The sequence below is a fragment of the Drosophila nasuta genome, chromosome 3 (assembly GCF_023558535.2).
Source record: "Drosophila nasuta strain 15112-1781.00 chromosome 3, ASM2355853v1, whole genome shotgun sequence".
Classification (NCBI taxonomy): Eukaryota; Metazoa; Arthropoda; class Insecta; order Diptera; family Drosophilidae; genus Drosophila; species Drosophila nasuta.
Genome location: NC_083457.1, coordinates 9,587,918 through 9,608,608, shown reverse-complemented (window position 1 = coordinate 9,608,608; position 20,691 = coordinate 9,587,918). Strand labels below are relative to the sequence as shown.

Genomic DNA, 20,691 nt, shown 5'->3' with positions numbered 1-20,691 from the left:
CGACCTTGACGTAGACGCTTTTGCCTGGCCGATGACTCGCTCTCGGTCTCGGTCTCTAACCAAAAAAAAAAAGCGAGCAAAAGAAAATGTCTTTGCTTGGTTTTTTTTCGCTGTCTCTCTGCTTTGCTTTCACTCTACTATGTCTGTGTGCCTATGTAAAATGCATTTATTTACATAGGCCCGGTGGTTGACTGTCTGCCTGACTTTTGATTTAAAGCTCTGAGCTCTTAACTCAATTCCCTTTCGACTTTGCAGCTGTCAGCTAGCCAGGTGCTTACTCGTGTGTGCACGTGTGTCTTATTTTGCTTTAGACATACTCATATATAGTAGATATATACGTATATTTGCAGATGCATTTACGTGCTCCTGCCGTCCATGGGCTGTTCGTGTGTGTGTGCTGTGTAAATAGGCACACAGGTTGCAGTTTGCAGAGTCCGTGACCATCATTATAGTAGGCAGCAGTCCGGGCATAGTCTGGGCTTATGTGACTTTTGTTTCTTGAAGCTGCAAATACATATAGTATGGTTTGGGAATGTGCTGCAAGAGAGAGTCAAAGTTGTAAGCTTTCTGCTCTAATAACATGATTTAACTTAGAACCTTTTGGCTTTCAATGATTCAGGCTTAAAAATAAATAGAGAGTGTGTGCAAAGGCATTAAAGGATTCTAAATTTGTAGAAGTTCTAAACTTCTTCCTCTTAAATTTCATATATTATTGAAAAGCCTTAAGTATAGTTCGTATAAAATAAATAAGATTAAAATACATTTAAGAATAATTTAAGCTGTGTGGCGTTGAAAAAGTTTAGCTTCATACATTTTTTTAAATGCTCATCCATTTATGGACAACTCTGGAATACAAAATGGAGTTGTTCTCGAAGTATACATTGATTGCCCTCTCGAATGCCGAGTCAACAATTTTAACCACATTTTTGATTTACACAGAATACTATAGATAGATTGTCATTTCTATGTGAAGGCAATACAATTTTTTTTGTGTTTGTGACTTTTTGTGGCACTCCAATTTAAACAGCAATCAAAAGTGCAACGGAGGAAAACGTTTTCACACTTGGCACTTTGGCAATGAAGAAATATTTTGCTGGCAAACATGCTGACCCCAAAATAAACAAGAAGAATGCAATCCCAGCCAGTCGGAGCACTCGTGCGCGCCAAAAGAAGACATCATCATAATGCCCCCAGAGTGTTGGCCATAGTGCGAGTCGTAGTTGTAGTAGAGAGTTTGTCGCCTCGTAATCAGAGCTGTGAGAGGCAGGCGCAGCAGATGCCTCAAAAAATATGCAATGCGAAAAATCAACACAGCAAAAGACGACAACAGCGAAGAAGAAGAAGATGACGATGATGACGATGAGGATGAAGACTATGACGATGTCGACCTCAATTACCCTCGTTTTGCAATGTGAAAAGAGCTGCAGGAGCACAAAACAAGAAAAAAGAATCAGTGCAAATTTACAGGCGTTGGCATGAAAATTTGTCACCTAGCCTGAGCAGGCAACAAAGCGAATGGCACAGAGCAAACACCTACTGTGTATGTGTGTCTGTGTGTGTGTGCGTGTAATTGAGCCTACAGATATGCAACGATTGCAGTTTGCTGCTGTTGCTGTTGCTGTAATCGACACTTGGGCGGCGCCCATCGGGGGCAAACACAGTTGCCTTTAATGCCAAAGCTGCGTTTGCGCGTTCTTCCTCGGCTCCTCGGTTACCTTCGACACATTGAATGCATTTGTAGGGGCAAAGAATGCACAGAGCTCGTCGGCTGACTGGAAATATGCAAAGCTATGATTGGGCGACGCAACATGTGCTCATAAAGTTTGCATGAATATTGCTGATTGGCTGAGCTGGGCTTAAGGGCAGCTTCCAATGCGCATGCGGTGAGAGAGCGGCGAAATGAAAGAGAGCGAGTGCGAAACAGAAACAGAGAGGGAGAGAGAGAGAGCCAGAGCCAGAGCGAGAGCGAGAGTGTGTTGTTGTGATTTGCTCAGCAAATAGTAGGAGCTCTTTTTACAGGCGCCCTGCGTTACGCTACATTTTGTTTGTCTTCTTTTTTTTTTTTGCGACTATTTGCACCCGTTGTCTGGCTGGCTGGCTGAATGGCTGTCTGAAGCTGTGCTTCTGTGTGTGTGTGTGTGTGTGTGTCTGTCGGTGATTAAAGCTTAGCGCGTGGTGAAAAATAGTTGGGGAATCGATGCTCAATGCTCGATGCTAACGTGGTGGTGGTTATTACTGTCTTTATATTCATGAATGTGCTTGTGAGTGTGTGTACTAATTGCACTGGAAAGTCGTCGCACTCAGTTATGCAGGTGTCTGTGTTTGCATTCGCTGCTCAAATGTTGACATAGATGTCATTTCAATTTGTATCAATGGGACAAATTGTCCTACGACTTAAATTTTCTATTAATACAATTGTCTTTAAATACATAAGTAAATCAATTAAGCTAAAATTTGTATAATCTATTCATCATCTTTTATGTGCATTTATTATATTTATATTTTATCGAATTTACACGTTTTTACAATGAGGTTTTATATTCAATTATTATTGCTTTACTCCAAGTATTCATGTTCATGCTCGCACTTCATCCCCTAAATTGTTTCTCTTGGCTTCAGATTTTTTTGGAGACTTTGCTATCTCGCTCTTCAGCTGAGAATTCGCTCTCTCAGTGTTACTGTAAAAAGTCTACAAAAATAAATGTTGACATCCAGAGCTTTCGACACTGAAAATATTTGTAAATGCGCTAGAAAAAAGACAGATATAAATAGTATAAAATTAAATAATATAAAATTAAATAATATAAAATTATATATAAAATTAATAAAAATATTATATTATATTTGCTATTAAAAATTATGATATTTTACCAAAAATCTTGGTTCCTTTTTTTTTAATTAAGGTGTCAAAGTTAATACAATTCCTTTAAAGAAATGAAAAATATAAAAATCATAATACTTTTCCTTTAATTTAATAAATGAGTCAAAGTTAACACAATTTTTATTAAGAAACATAATAATTTACCAAACCAATTTAGACCAGCAAAAACTTTAAGCAATTTTGTTCAGTGCATTCAGTGCGGCATAGTGAAAGCTCTGAAGCAAACTGCTGATAGGTTACTGTGGAAGTAGAGAAAGTTTTGTAGGGATGTTTGTACTTGTTGCCGTTACTGGTTGAGAGTTTGTATTTGCGGCGAATTCCAACAGGCAACATGTTCGAGCTTGTCTCTTTAGGACAATAAAATAAAACCGAATTGGTATTTTTACTGTTGCGTCTCTTATGAACACAAATAAAACTTCGAATTGTAAGCATTTGAAAATATAATCATTTAATGAAATAGATATTTTATTTGAGAGTATGGAAATTTGGTTGTTTGCTACATGTTGCGTCTGCGAATGCAACACATCTTCATTATTGGTCCAGACGGAGTCGCCCGGTTGCAATCGTCGCGTCGTTAGCTCGTCGTTATTTGCCGAGATTTGCACTTGGCCAAAAATAGTAAGGACAAGCCCAAAGAGGTTGTTGCTGTTGTTGGTAACAAAAGTCGTTGTCTGCTCTGCTATCGTTCATTTGCCGGCAACTCGTGTTCGTTGTTGCTTCTCGTGGCTCGTGTATCGTTTCTCGTGTTCGTGGACCGACATCGACATCCTCTTCGTTGTGTAGCTTTCGTGTGACAAAAGGCGACGAGCTCGTGCATTGTGCTAGGTTCGTGTTCGTTGCACATTCGACACAGGCAATGCCAAGCAGCAGATTTTTTCGGAATGCGTTAAGGATCAGTTTTACGCGAAATACGGTTACGAAAGGTTGCTAACGACAAAGAGCCGGCGTCTAAGCAAACATTTCCCTGTCTCTATCAGTGTATTCAGTGCATCAGTGTGTGTGAGTGTGTGTGCGTGAGTGTGTGTTTCGCGTTTCTTAAAACTTTAAATAAAATACTTCAACTTGCGTGCTATCTCTCATTAACTGATAGTGAGAAATTTCGAAGAGCAATACGAATTGTATTTTGAAATGCTAATTGGACACAGAGAACTGACCTACGACAATGTACTTGGAACGGTATTGACAATGTAACTGACCTATGTCAAGTATATACTCTAGCTGCAAGGACCTGCAGGACAATACGCAATTGAATTAAGAAACATTTGCAAACATTTTTAGGCGTTTTTGAACAAACCATTTACAGAGAAGAGACAGTTTTGTGCGAAGTAATAATAATTGAAACGATAAAGAGACTGGCTTGAAAATTTTGAAAAATTTAGCATAATATTGAATAAAAACTAACCTTAAAGTAGCAAAGATATAAACTGTAGTCGGCAATAGGTAACCCAATAGAATTACACGCCAGTTATTAGTTTAAAGTACCATATCATTTGCATTTCAAGAACACGATTAAAACTCCTTTGACAAAGGCTATTTAAAGAAACGCTCAAATTCTGAATCGCTCGCTTAAATATAAAGGTTGTGAATTAATACTAAATGGTAATAAGGAAAGTGGACATAAAATACTACAAAGCTAAGATCACTTTGCACATATTCAATAATCAGTTATGCTTCCTCAATTAATTTAAGTAAAACTAGCCTATACCTTAGATCTAAACGTTTGACAAATTACGACTACATTAACAATATTTTCATATCAATACTTAAATATCGATATCGAAGTAACTTTAATAGCTCTTAAGGTCTTGGTAATATAAAGTGCGTTAGAAATACAAATTTAAATACATGTCTATCAAATAATTCTAAATCAAATAATTTAATCTCTAAGTGTTTACAAAGTGCAAAGATATTGAAAACAAATTCGAAACAAGAGTCAACAAAAATATCAAAGATATTGTGCTGAATGGTAAGAATTATAAATTTCATAACATTTTTAGGTATTTTTTCAATAATTATTGTATTATTTTACCATTTATTTAAAGCATATTTGAAACTTTAAATACTAGTTGAAAAATTCAAAATAAAGAAGAGCTGCAAAAGTTCCGCGGCTCTTTTGTGCTATTGATTTTGTGGCAGACTCTTTGGCACTTCAGTTTCAATTAAAATTTTTGGGCAATATTGTTGTTGCTCTGAAGTGCGACGTCAGCAAATTTTGCTGCCTTGCGACAGTTGCTAAACAAACGCCAATCTCAGCAATTTCAAAGCCGACTGCACTGCAACTACGTTGAGCATTCACTCAATACTCAGTCCTCTCAATGTAAGTGAAACAATTTTCCGGGCCATATAAGTGATTTTTGCATTGATCTGCCTAAATCGTGGACGTACTGCAAATGTCTATGCATCTATGTGTGTGTGTGTGAGTGTGAGTATATGGGAGTTTTCATTCAAGTGTGGCTGTTGTCTGTGTGAAATGAATTGCATAAATGTGCAAGCTGTTCAAGTGATTTCGAGTGAAACGGATGAGTCTCAGACTGAAACTGAATGAGATGCATTTTCCCTTGTCGTATTATGTTGCATACTTTGCTGCGTCATTAATTCAATTGATGGGCTTGAAGACGTTTATTAAACTGACAAAGCTTGAAGTAGTTTTCATTTGGAATCACTTGATCAACAAATCGAATAATTCTCAAAGTAATACAGCCAATAAACAAGTGCTGAATTTCTTTTTAATTAGACTGCTGAACTCATAAATCGACAATAAATTTATGAGTATTCCGCACTTGAGATGATCTTAAATAAATCAAATGAAAGATGTGAAGGCAATTATTAAGGCTAAAATGTTACAAGAGAATGAGAGAATACAAACTGGGGGGAACTGAGTTGAGAAAATAATCAAAACATTTCATTAAAATCAACGTTGAAGAGGGGGGACCCGAAACCAGATGAACGAGCAAACAAGGAAAGAAAAACAAAAGAGACGACGACTCAACGAAATGTTGACTAAAAGCGTAAAAATACATATAGCCCTCAATAGTGTATAAAATGAAAATTGTACAACATGCAGCAGTAGCAACAACAACTTGACAACAATAAAAACGAGAACAACGAGCGGCCAGATACAAATAAATATGCAGTCAAAGGCAATCAAAGTCTGTCCAGCTGCAGCTCAGTCCAGCCGCAGTTGTCGATATTTGATTTGAAAACATTTCAAAAAAATCGACGAAAATGAATTTTTTTTGTTCAGTTTTGAATGCTTGCAACATTGACTCAGCATCCCAACAAAATAAACAACGCTAGCAGAGGCTCACAATTACAATTCGTGTACACATTTTGACAATTTTTTTTTATTTTCTTTTGTTTTTTTGGTTCGACCGAAACTCTATTATTTCCTTTTTGCGTTTCGCATGGCAAAAAATTACAGACAGTTCGTCACTTGATGTTTTAATTTGAAGACTGCACTTTGTGATTTTGGGCATGCATTGTTCAACAAACTACCAAAAATCTCAGTTCGATAAATGAAAACTAAAATCTAGTTTGTCTACAATTTAATTCAATATCGCTGTGAAAAATTTGATAGAAGAAATTAAATTTAGGAAAAACATTTAATATTAATGTAATGAAGATTTTATGAATATCGTTTATTTGGTTAAATTTGTCTACGTAAGATTTTGAGAAGAAAGCAATATCCCATCAATTGTGCTTAAATACGATAATACGTATACGCAATAAGATCCCTTCAATATAATATTACGTATACGAGACAAGCTTCCCACGATGTGATAATAGATGTACTCAACAAGAGATCTTAAGAATAATATTACGTATACGCAACGATACCCCTTTAAAATGATATTACGTATACGCGAAAAACGATTACATTTCATATTAAGAATACTCAAAAAAGCGCTTAAGTTTGATATAAAATATATGTAACAAGAGCGCTTAAGAATGCAATTACGTATACATAATGAGACCCCTTCAATATGATATTACGTATACGAGATAAATTTCTTACAATATGATATTACGTATACGCAACAAAAGAGCGTATGAATGACATTAAGTATAGGCAACAAGCGCAATTAAGAATCATATTACGTATACGCACATGACCTTAATCGTAATGTACAACATATTTATCTTGCAAATTATTGGTTGATACATACATAAAAATTTGTTATAAATTGCAAATATTTAAGATCTTTTTATTTTATTGAAATTCACTTACTACTAGACTTTACTTAGTGAAACCAATATTTTTCAATTATAAAGTTGTAAATGCGATAAAAACGTATACATCGGCTTGAATTTCACACCAATTACCAGACCATATTTGAAAACCAGGATGGAGGATGGAGCGATAAAAGACAAAAGATTTAAATATTTTTATGTTAGTTATTTTATAAACAATAACTTAACTCAAATATAACGTAAATAATGTAAAGTTTGCAATTTAGTTTTTTAAGTAAATGGCTATATTTTGTTAATCTATCAGTGGTTATTATGTTAAGTGCTAAAGTAGTTTTATACCGTTTTCTGTTACACTTTAAAATCTTATTTAAAGCTTTATAAAACGTAACTAACTGTTAGTTAGGGTCTGTCAAATTAAGAAAAAAAAGAGAATTGCTACATATTGTAAGTACAAAACGTTGTCGGATTTCAATGGTCTGGGTTTTCTCTGTCATTTGGGTTCGTTGGAGTTGTCGTCCCTCTTTAATGGGCGGGGTAAAGAAGGCTCTGTGCGGAAATCGTTTAAGCGTCTGCAGCCGTATAAAGTTTAATGAGCCGCAATTAATCGTACATGACAACACTATAAAAACGTTTACGAAAAATTATATTCTTTTTCTTTCTCCGTTTGTCTTTTTTTTTTTTTTTGTTCGCTTGTGTTTTTGTCTTTTGCAATTTGTGTGATGCTTCTCCCGGTATTTGGGATTGTTGTAATTGCTGGTGTCTTTGTGTGGCAAAGTCTGTTGAGTGCCACTGTTGTTGTAATTGAGTGTGGCAGTCGGGTTGTAAAAGGACTGAATAGAGTAGAGAATTTGCCAGACTTTCTGACAGAAGGTGGGATATTATGCAGAAGGTCTTATATTAGGCTTGTCCAATGACAAGGGATGTAAGTAGTTATCTATAATCTATTGTTTCTGATCACAACATTTATTTAATTTGTCATCGGGCGAATGCAATTGCTTTTCCTAATTAACAATTTAAATAAATCGCGTTACGTTTGTAACGAAATGTTGCAAAGTGAATGCAATTTAATTGGAAATTTAATTGCTTTTGTGGTCGGAATGTGCAACGAGTAGCCTCTTCTATCTCTGTTCCCTTTTCACCTGAACAGGAAAATATATATTTTTTCTCTTTTTTTTGCCATTCATTTATGTTTGTCGGGCTCTTAATTTAGACGTGTCATCCATTGAAATTTGTCACTGGCCGCTACAACGTTTGGCTTTGTTGTTTTAATTATTTGCGGTTATATTTATTTAAATATTTACCAATTCAATTAGGGTTCGAGGTTTTTTTATGCAAGTGTATAGACAGTCATGTCGTGTAATTTATTATTTAATTGACGGGCTATTGGCAACATTTTTGATGACTTTAATTGACTTTAATGACGGTGATCCCACTGCGCTGCAATATGATTTTATTTCAATCAATTTATTGTCATATCTAACGAATAGTATCTGCAGACATCTCTGCAAGATCTAAGCACGAATTTAGACGACGAATAAGACGAGAGAGCAATAAGTAAACAGAAAAGCAAGCAGACAGTCAGGATATTTTTTGTTTTCTTCATTTTTATCATGAAGTTGCTTTTGGCTGGCTGCGTGCCAATTATAAAAGTGATTTTGCTGTAAGCTACACGTCCCAGGCAGACATAAGACCCAAACACACACGCACACACACACATTCGTAAGGCACACACTTCCGTCAACGGGAAGTCATAAGACGTATGAACTTGTCGACAGTGCCAAAGCTAAAGCCATCGACCATCGCCAACGCCAAAGTCGAAGTGAAAGACGAAGTCGCTGACGTTTTGTATGTTTGGCTTGGGCCAAAAAATGCGATAAATTGAATGACTGACGATGCCGTAAATACTTTTCAGACATCAGAGAGAAAGAGACTCTTCTCCCTGTGTGTGTGTGTGTGTGTGTTTGGGGACTCTTCAGTATCGGCAAATCGCTTGGATCAATTTCAACGACAAATTGCGCGTGGTTAGATTTTTCTTTTTTGCTACTCGTTGACGTTGTCATGCAGTTCGAGTTGAATGTATTTTTCGCCCCACTGACAAGGTGAGAATTGAAGTCAGGCAAAAGTAAAGTTGCAAAATTCGTGACAGGATTATGTGAAGCTTAACGCTGCAATCGAGTTGCGTTTGCGATTGTTTTTGGCCAGAAAGTCTGAAACGCTCATGAAACTCTCTTGAACTATTCCAACTAATTTTCGCAGCACACATTTCAATTAAGGCAAATCCATTGCATTTATCCGCTTTTCGTGCATTATCCATGACGTAAGCAATACACTAATTTAAATGCATAAAAACTTGCTCAAGCGTTGATTGTGTTTGCCCAAAGTCTCGTTTCATAATTTTTGCGCAAATTGCGGTTTTTCAGTTTTTCGGTAACGCCAACAACAACAACACCAACAACGGAAATCGAGAGCCGCCAAAAGCTTTGGCAACTAATAAAAATAAGCGCAATGCACATGTGTAAAAATTTACACCACGTCCAAACGGGCAGCAAGAGGCCTGTGGGAATGCTGTCCATGGGAGTTGATAGAGAATGGTTGGGGAATGGATGAGTCTGGCCCCAAAGCGGCGGGCAAATGTTGCGCCAATTCGTTAGCCTCAGACGGGATGATAAGAGGTGAAGAGAGAGAAGGAGAAGGAGGCATTTTGGTGGCCATTTTGTTGCCAACTCGACATATTTCAATCACGTAAATTTATTACGTAAACATTTGCTTTGCTTTTTGCACACAATTACGACAGCCAACTGCAGGAGGCAGTGCCACAGAGTGACTGTCGGTGGAGGTGCAGCATAGGTTTCTCTACTTTCTCTCAAACTACCCGCTAGGGAGCCACATCGACAGCAGCACAAATTTCAATTTCAATCTTTTTACTCGACGCCCCCCTTTTTGCTATGGCTTTCACTCCATACACACGGACGGACTGACTGCGGGCTCATCGCTTGGCTTCGCCGAGCTGCTGCCTTTTACTCTCCCGTAATATTCATAATGGATTTACCAATATGGTGAGCAATTTTTATTAATGCAGCTCAGCATGAAGTTGGGGGCTGGGGGCGGGTTTAAAAAGCGAGTGGTCAGTCATTTTTCTGCCGATTCCATTCTGCTTTGCTACTTCATTCCCTCCAGCATTTGTACGGAATGTTCATATGCGTCTCTTTGTTTGTGTGTGTGTGTGTTTGTTTGCCCTTTTTGACTATTTGGCCCAGCGGGTCATATGGGCTTTTGCCTTTTTGATCTTTAAATGTTTGTACAACGCTTTGATGTTCGCATGCTGACCTGAAAAGTGCAGCAGCTGCCACTTCTTTTTTTCACATTGCTGAGGTTTCTTTTATGATTTTGTTCTTATAAATACTTTGTAACAAAATCATTGAAAATTATAGCCGTAAATTGGAGACAGCTCCGCTTTATATTAATATGTTCAGCAACATTTCATTGTTAATTTAAATATTCATCAAGCTTCATCAGCAATCATCATTTCTGCGCTCTCTAATGATCAATTGATGACGCTAAACTTTGCCTCTGGCAATTGAGAAGATATTTTGTAGTGGTGTGAGTAAAGTGTTTTTGAAATTGAGTGGATTTCTCGCTTGTTGACAGGCGAACTTCATAATAATCATTGTTGAGGCAAAGACGACAGCGATAACGAGATAATAAGTCACTTCTGACGCGTCTGGCATAAACACCTGGCCAAGGAGGAAAGCAGCTAGCAAGCTGTCTGTGAATATTTTTAAAGGAAAAACTGGTGAATGAAAATACTTGGCTGGCCTTATGATTTGCATAATTATTTCGTTGACTTAAAGAATTTAATTAAAACACTCGCAGAGCATTAAGTGATGGAACTCCAAGTGCATCGCTCAAGCGAGGCGAAATATTTGTGAAAATAAAAAGTTTTTGGCACTTAAATTTACTGCAAAATAAAACTATAAAAATAAGCAGGCTTTTGCACACCATAGAAAACTTCGCGCAAAAGAGGAGCTAGAGTCAAGTGTAGTGGGAGTTGCCAGTCGAAAGTCGGGAGTCGGTAGTCGACAGTCGACAGTCGGCAGTCGAGAGTCAAGAGCGACGTCGCTGTTCGCAAGGCATATGAACATACAAAATATTCCCTACAAAGGAGTTGATTACACAAAGGAAAATTACGACGAATCATTTCCGCTGCTTGGCTGCTTACACGACCAGTGCTGCTCTGAGACCTGCCAAAAGAAGGAGAAGAAGTTGTGGGAGGCGAGGCGACTGGGCTTGGTAAACGGCTGAAAAAACAAAGCGCTACACACGAGACAGCAACAGGGGAAGAGAGGAACGAGGTGGGACGATTGTGGCGTTTGGCTAAAAATCACAAGTGAGATACCGGAAAAAAAGACCAGCCCAGATTCTTCCCATTTCGTTTTTGTTTTGTTTTTCTGCACGAAAACTACTAACGAGCAACAAACGACGCGGGCATTGCATACTTTTAGGCGTTAAATGTGCGAGCACCAAACAATTGTTGAAACTTTAAAACCCACACACTGAACAGTGGGGCAACATTGACCAAATGGTAAAATTGTGTAAAGAATTTGTGAAGTTATTTTTTTAAGATAAGTAATGAAAAATCGTAAATTATCCAAACATTTTAGTGGCTTTCAAATTATTTTTATTTTCCTAAATTATCAAAAAAACATTTATATAAATACAAGATAATTAATTTAAAATTAAATATAATACACTTTTAAAATGCACATTATACTCGCCATGGAATATTCAGCATAATACAAATACAAATCATTACAACATAAACGAAGAATATATTAATGTATTAGCAATGTAAATTAAATTAAATTATTTTAGATATAAATATATTGAGGTGATTATCGTAATAATAAGAAAGTATAAAACTTCTAACTCTTGGATTATTAAAGTTTCTCAGGAATTAAGACAAATAAATACATAAGTTAGCTATAACTTTATTAAAGTAGGTTTAAAAAGCACTTCTAATTATTGTAGGTCCTTTCCTCTTTGTATTATTTTTATTTATTATTTTGAAGTGATGACTCACAAGCTTTTCAAGCCTGACTCTTGGCATATATTTTTTGGATAAGTCAGCTCTGCAAGTTTGACAAGTTTTGGGTCACATAAATTATATTTAATTGAAATTCTTTCGAGGCGCTCAACGAAAAAATTAGCAAGCATACGCCAAAACAGACAGAAACAGACACACACACATATACACTGAGAACTTTTGTAACGGGGGCTGCTCATAAATTGCTGGTGTCAGGACATTAGCATAGGCTAAAGCGACAAACCCGTACCACACTCCGTTCACAACTCAACAGGAGCAGCAGCAGTAAAAGGAGCAGGAGAAGAGAACGCGACGCGGACTTGTAAACGTCAACGATCGTCTAATGTTTCCATGCGTCATAAATTTCATTGAAAAGCGCTTCCGTTGCGCCATTTTGTGACGGTGGGCAGGTTGAGGTCGTCTTCTGGGGGTCGGGTTGAGTTCACTCAGGTCTACAACTACGACTACAACGACGACTGCGAGTCTCGACTGCGGGTCTTAACTGTGGGTCTCTACCTGGCTGCCTTGGTGCTCGGTTAGCTGCTACAAAATGCATAAGGGAAATGAATTGCTTTACGGCCACCGCAGTCCCAGACGATGGGCTACGTTTAAGAAATGTGCAACTGTAAATCAACACCCACACCCCTCGCACTCACACTCACACACACACACACACACGTAAGCTGAGTGAAATAGTTGTGGGGGCGGCCATTTTGTAGGCGTTTATAAGCTGTCGAAAGTAGTTAAGCGTTTTTCATAATTTATTTATGGACGATGTTGAATCACATTTAAGCATGTTTCATTTTAAGTGCGCAGTTTATGGCCTCGGCCATAAAGAGGAATTAAGTAGTTGTATTAGCAGCAAAGCATGTGGGTGTCTATCTATATCTACTTTTGCACTTTGTAGGTTATGCAAATTGGGATTGCCACAGTGAAGAGAGTTTACAGCTGGGTCAGGGATAATATAGCATAACAGAGCTTGAAGTGTGTTGAACTCCTTTGGGTCTCTCGCCTCTCGCTGCTTAATTGCCACAATGGTAAACTTCATTTACAATTAGTGCCCATGTACGGAAGAAGCACTTACTCAGCCATTGGTAAACGTTTATCCGCAACTTTTTGGTTACTAACACGATTATAGCATTTACTAAAATAAAACTTCAATGCCGCAAAACTTATTTACTGCACTCGGGGTAAACTATGAGAAAGTGCAAAGCAGAGAAAACTTATTCCTTGCAATTGAGGTTGTTAATGAAATAATTTCTTATAACGGGAGGGAAAAAGTTTTCTTCTTGGGGGGAGAAACTAGGAAAGTGAAACTCGGCATTTCAGCTCATTTCAGTTTACAGTTTGATTATTTGGCATAGATTTTATTTACCTGCTTTCAACTGGCAACTTCTTGACTTGTATTTGCCACATTTACTCGTAAAAATCTAGCCAAAGCTTTGTGCATTGCTTCATTATGCGCAATTCGTTTTATTTGACTTCGCTTCAAGAGCAAAAACAAAAACAAAAAAAAAGAACAAATTCTGTAGCAATGTTTCTGTGTTGTGCCTTGTTGCCTTGTGCCTTGTCCTGGGATTGCACTTAACTTGTGTTTTATTGCCTCACAGTCTTCCAGTGTCCATTCACACTCATCAAAAGGGGCGAAAGCGCCCGAAAGTCCTTCGCCATTCTCATTGCTATTGTGCGCTTTGTTTAATGTTATGTAAACTTTTGCCTTGGCTACTTTTTGCCAGTTTGGTTTTTTGGGGCCCCAGCTTTGTGCATTTCTTGGCCGCTTCTTCAGCTTGTGTATTTCTATCTATTCAACCATTAATTTGCCTGTGTTTCTGTTCTGTGGCCCTTCGTTATGCTTTGTTGTGTTTGCATTTCCACGGATCCGCACTTAAAGCTGCTTAAAGCAGCCAGCAAATTGACTCAACAGGAGTCTGGGCCAACCAACAAAAAGTACGAAAAAATCATAGCATACTCTTAGGCGCAGCAAGTTTCATGTCACGATTTACGCGATTTGCCTGCTTCTCGCTCATCCCTTGGCATCTATTACGTTCTGCTATGCTGACAAATTTCGTGGTCTGCTGACTTTCCGGGCTTCATGATTGATGACTTTTCAATATAGACTGTGATTTTTATGTGCCACAACGTGTGCCCAAATGTAAATATTGGGCGCAGCCCTCCTCTCCCCACTTCCCCCCAATGCTGAGGGTTGCTTGCTTATCGCAGGGGCAGGGATAGCCCCCGTTTTGGAAATCAACTTAAGCACTCAATTCTGGATTACATGCGTTTTATTTATGATTTTCCATGCTGGCTGGTACGCGTATTACAAAATGTTTTCCCTCGGTTTCATTTTTATTGTCATTTCGATTTTAGTTGTTGTTGTTGTTGTTGTTATTGCTATTGCTGCTATTGGGGATATTGCTGGGAGGGAGTTTTATTCACCGACTGCTGTTGCCTTCGATTTCAGAGCAACAACTTTTCCTTTTTGCTGTCCAATTTCAGCTCGACAATTTTTGTACAATTTTTGCCTTAACTTTCCAGCGTTCAAACTTTTCAATGTGCAACTTTTTTACCAACTGGCAACATTTAATTGCTCAGAAAAATATTTTCAAAAAAAAAGAGAAGAGAAAAAATGTGAAAATATTGTCAATTGTTGTATTTTATTATGTTGCCAGTGCTTAGACTGCACTTTCAGGGTTTTGGAGCGAACACTTCAACGATTTTGCAGTATTTCATATTTTGTTGTCACTCAACTTGAGTTTAAAAACTTTTGCGTTGCTCACTTACTTGTATTAAGAGCAACAGTAAATCGAGAGGAAAATCGACTACACATGGCTTAAATCAGTTTTGGTTATCATGGGATCACTTCATTTGAAAAGAGTTAATTACATTAATTTACAATTTCATTTGAATTGCTATAAGTGCATAATTAAATGTGGCATTTTAATTGTGCTTTAAGTGCTTAATTACATATTCCCACAAGTGATCACTTTAAATTCATAAGCATGACACTCGTTTAACTAAACGTTTTTGCCCCCACATTTGAGCCACATTTTTTTAACGACCAAAAGCACGAAATCCGTTACGGAAAAAACTGGCACGACCTTTGGAATGTGTGCTGTGCATGTGAGGCGTAGCATATAATTAAAGAATCAGTTGAAATTAGAGGGCTCTAAAGCGAGAGCTCTTAAAGCGCAAACAGAACGCGGACGAGACAGAATAAGGCAACAGTTGCAATAGCTCTGACCACGTCTGGACAGTGGACTAAAGAAGACTAAAGAGAGTGCATTGTGGGCGCTTTGTGTTTAGAATGATTCATTCTTTTGCTTTGCTTTACTTTGCTTTGCCTGGCCTGCCGATTGCTGATTCTGCTCTGCGCGCTGCTTTCGTCTTGCTCTGGACTGATGTTTGTTGTTCGCTTGCTGCACTTAATGTAATTAATTTTAATTAAAATCCAGCATAATGGCACGGACCGAACACATAAAAAATTGTTACAGTAATGAGCAAGTTACAACCTCTCCTTCTTCCTCCCCCCAACACTCCTTTCGCTTCGCATATCTTTTCGCGCCTGCAGATGCGAAGGCAACACAAAAAAAATGTAGCTTGCTTTTCAGCGCCGCTGTCCACGGATTAAGCGCAAATAGACAGCACAGACGAGCCACAGGCAAACGCATACGCCTCCCACTTCCATACACATTTATAGGAATGATAGCTTTCTATATGTATCTGTGTGTGTGTGTGTGTGTGCTCACTTGTGTGCATTTGTGTGCTTGCCTGTTTGTTTAGCTGCTGGCCCGTAAATTTACGTTACAACTAGAATGAAGCGTTTGGTAAACATTTTAAAGTTGCCAGTTTAAATTATGTTGCAGTTGCTGCACTGCTGAAACAGTTGCTCAGCCTCTGCAAGCGTGAGGAGTGAGGAAGGGAGCGAAAGCTGAAGCGGAATGAGAATGAGGAGGCTGAACTTCTCGAAAGCCACTTTCGTTGAGAGCGCATGTGTAAATTGTTCGACAAATACAGATATGCCATAATACAAATGTATGGTAAACACATTTGTAGTGTTCAAATTCAAGTGAATATGAAGACATATTTATAAACATTCGTTTAAATGGCTACTTAAATATACAAAAACTAATTCAAATTCAATTTTCTTTATCAATTTTCGATTATTAGTATTAATATTTAATTAACATTAATGTATTACAGTATTTGATAGTTCATAAAAGTTTGATCTAACAACGATTTGAGTCTGTGAAGCCTACAAAAATTATATCATAATAATATTTTTCTTTTGAAGTAGCACATTAAAGTGAGTTATAAAAATAAGTTTTAAGTGTAGTATATAAAGCATATAAGCTTTATATCTTTTCGCTTTATTTAGCTTAACTGTCATTTTCCCAATGAATTAATATGATTTTAAATTATTATTGTGTAAAAACAAAATTAAACAAATTCTTCATTTTTAATAAGCAGTCTTTTGACTTGAATGAATAGCGAAAGTTAATTGTTAATAAGAGCTAATTTTTAAGTGCACTTTGTATAGACTCGCATTTTTTTAATGCAGAAAAATAAATAAAAAAAATTGTATATTATAAGTTAAAAAATCTGTTTAATGAATAAATCCCAAAAATATTATTTTTAATTTAATTCAATGTAAAGTGAATTTTGATGTATGATTTATATGGACTCGTATTTACTTACATATATATAATTTTTATAAATCTTTTTATCTTAGAGGTCTTTTATTTTGAATAAATTAATTACGAAAAAATAATCTAAAATTTCAGAATTCATTTAAAAGTGCACTTTGTATAGAATTGCATAACACTTTAATGTGGAACAATGCGCGACAAATCCTTCTCACTTTTTACACAATTTACGGCTTGGCAAACTGATTACGACGACTTCAGCTGCATGACAGACAGACAATAGAAGCACACACGAACTGAGTCACTCACTCAGCTACCATTTATCGCCCCACAGAGGTATTGACAATGAGTGTTGCACCTACGCCTGAATCGAGGTTAGAGTTCTACTCTTTGACTGCATTTGCTGCCTCCGCCTTTGCCGCTTTTTTAGCCGGCAGCAGCGTTGCACTTTTTTGTGCTATAAACAAATAAAATGTTCTTGCTCCTCCAGCATTTTTGCATACACTCCTAGACGCGTTGCACATTTGCCTCCCACACGCCGATTTACGCGCTGTTGCACAAAGCAAAGTCGGCATTTGTCTGCTGCGAAGGCTTTCAACTTGGTTGCTGCGAACGTAATGCGAGCAGTCAAATGAATGGAAAAAACGCAGCACGTGTTTGAGTAAACTTCAACATTTCACAGTTCAAGCTTGAATTTGAATTTTTACTTAAAAAGAAGAAAACTGTTGAAGCTTAGCTACTTGGCCTTGCAAATAAGTAGTTAACTCTTTTGAAAACACAAACAAAGTCAACGCTGAGTGCTGATTATGGCAATAAGGATAATGCTGCCAATGCGATTTGCTTAACCCCAAACACAAAGCACAACATTTTTAAATTTTTGTGACACAAGCATCGTGTGCAGAGGAGCTGCGACCTCAGCATCAAGTGAAACTTCAACACAGACGATGACGACGCCTAATCACATGCAAAACTCACGCAGGAAGAGTACACGAAGGATGCAAAACGAAACAGAACAGAACAGAGCACAAACACCAAACGTCAGCTGAAACTGACAGAGTCACTGTGGCAGTGGCAAGTGGCAAGTGGCAAGTGCCACACAGTGGCTGTGCCAGTGGCAGTGGCAGCCAGCTGCAGTTTTTGCGGCGCTTGACAAAAGTCAAGAGCCTGGAGGACAAGGGCAGACTGGCCTGGCACTGTCGAAAGGCGTCAGAGGCGATGGCGGGAGCATAACATTAATTAAGTTTGTAACGACAAATGCCAACACGACAGAGACGTAAACACACACTCATACCAGCACACCAACACACACATCGTCACACATAAATCAGACAGGCAAAACGCATACAAATGCAGAACGACAGCTCAAAGGATGTTTTGGACCGTGACAAGATGCAAAGTGTGTGTGTGTGTGTGTGTATGCGACGGGGTGCGCAGTGGCAATGGGTGCTGCCAGTTTGATGAGCCACGGTGGCTCCGCTTCAATGTCATGAGGATGTTAATTTTATAAACTCTTCAGCTTTTGCACCGCTCAAAACACTAGTTAATGCAGGAAAATGAGCTAAAAACAACTAAAACTTTTTTCTACACTCGTGAATAGTGAAATTGTGGAAACAATATACAGACAGACGCAAAACTATATAACTTTTTTTTTATATTCCTTCTGTTAAGTTTATAGTAGTACAATTTGACTCTTCCTAAGGTTGTTTAGTAAAAAATTCTATGTAACATATGTTTAAAAAACATAATAATCATAATAAAATTATATCTAACAGAAATTCAAGCTGCTGATTATTCTTTGTTTTGCGTGTGCCAAAATGGCGCAGCCGAATTGTTATAATATTATAATGGAAAGCTAATAAAAGGATTATTTTGAAACTTTGACATCAATCATTAAAAAGATGATAATTAGGCAATGATAATAATTTTAATTTTGTATAATATTTTTGCGGAATATTAATTTTTTTATCTTAAGAAACTAAATATGTTTAGCAAAAAAAATCATACATAACATAAATCAAGCATTTAATCCGTTAATTTGGTTGAAATTGATTCAAGTGCCATATAAAAGTAGTTAGCCTTAGTTGGTGAATCTCATTCATTTATGAACTCTTTTGAGATCATAACAACTTAATTTGCAGCAATGTCTGTTAGCTGCCAGCTCTCACTTGGATAACCAGGTAATTTTACTAATTTGTTAATGCCAACTGCTTTAGCTTAGTGCTCAGCAGTTACGTATTTTCCAAGCTCTTGAGTGTGCGTCTTGATTGTTTGCCCGCCTCGCAGTGCTCGCCCGACTGCGTGCCTGTTGTTTGTTATTTGACTTAATTTAATGAAAATGTTGCAACCTGCAATTTACAAAACTAATGCCAACAAAACTTGAGATTGTTTACACTAGACACGCCCTTGTCCTTTGCGTTTGCGTTTCCAGAAGCAGAAGCAGCAGCTTGAGCTTGAGTTTCCTCTCTTAGTTTTGATGCGGGCTCACTTTTAAGTACACATGAAAATCCCCCAGCTCATCCTCTTGGCTGTTAAGTTAAACAAATGAATGAAATCCAAGAGGTTTTTGCGCTGAAGTTGCTGAAAAAAGAAAGAAAGCGGTAAAATGGCAAAAGATTGCAGTAAGACGATGATGATGTGATGAGTGTTTACTTTTAGAAAGCATAATAAAATATTATATAAACAAACATAAACATTCTTAATAATTGTATTTCATCGTATTTTCTTTTATTTGCAGATATCATTGTGCATTTTATAGTCGATAATCGAATGACCGAAACTTATTTGAAATGATGAGTTATCAGAAGGGTAAGTAGGCAGTTTCAAATTATGGTAAATAACTCACCTCAACTCACTGTGCATGACGTTTAGCAAATTGGCTTAAAGAGAGGGAAAACTACAGGTCACCCACAAATCATACAAATCAACTGAGGCCGAACGATATCCATCAATACGCAAAGCAATTCAAAATTAGTTGGCCCTTCGTTTTTTGTTGTTGTTGTTGTCGGATCCCAATCAATTTATAAACGTCGGCAACATTTGCTCTGACTCTTGCACAGTTTATCTGCCTCTCCATTGGCAATACAATTTACAGTAAATCAAGTAGAAGTGAAATTTACGCGGGTCATTCTCAAACAATTTGCTAGAGCATTAACGAACGAGACTACAAAAGATAAAATGCGTTCAAGCATTAAAAAAGAAGTTGCCCCAAAGGCGATACAGATCCCAAACATATACCGAGTTCAATTCGACTCGACTTGCTGTACATCCTGTAATCCACATAATGTTTGAATGGACGACACACAAAAGAAACTGCTGCATACTTTTGGGGGACTAATGGTTACACATACGACCCGTTTGCCTAATGAGCTCGCATGAATCGGCGATTTGTTACTGCCGTTCGCCTAGCCTAGGCTGGGCCTGCCAACTAGTTTCGAATATAATTGCCGCCATTTTGCGATGCGTTCGGCCGGTGGCTTATGCAGCATCGCATCGTTCAATTAACTTGCGCGACAATCCAATCAAAAGTGTATTAAAGGCCCCGCTTACAGCCGTCGCAACGAGCCCATTTCGAGCGCTTGTCGATAACAGCAATTACATAAATGTTTTTATGGACGTCGCTGCGTGGGCGCGGTGCGGCGGCGGCTGCCGACTATATCGCAAAGTGCCAACAATGCCGACGACGACGACGACAATCGGCTGACCAAATGCGCTTTAATGGCCTCGCCAACAGCTGCAGCTGTTGCTGCTGCAGCGAAAGGCTTTTATTTTTTCACATGGGGCTTTGCAATTAAGGCATAAATTCAAATTAACATGCATAGGCAATGTTGCTGGCTATGGCGAGGAGCCATACTGAGTGTATTGAATGACTCGATTAACAATTCGTGCATTGAAGA

The 20,691-nt window shown here is 37.7% G+C and overlaps 1 protein-coding gene across 1 annotated transcript in view; it reads left to right on the top strand.

Annotated features, from left to right (window-relative positions):
• The first annotated feature begins 3,703 nt into the window (after nt 1–3,703).
• Nucleotides 3,704–20,691, top strand: part of LOC132793500 (probable E3 ubiquitin-protein ligase bre1) — a 57,812-nt gene continuing 40,824 nt past the window's right edge. The window contains exons 1-2 of the mRNA XM_060803455.1: nt 3,704–4,847; nt 19,533–19,603. Of these exons, the coding sequence (XP_060659438.1) occupies nt 19,585–19,603 (19 nt within the window). The 5' untranslated portion in view covers nt 3,704–4,847; nt 19,533–19,584. The remainder of the gene's footprint in view (nt 4,848–19,532; nt 19,604–20,691) is intronic.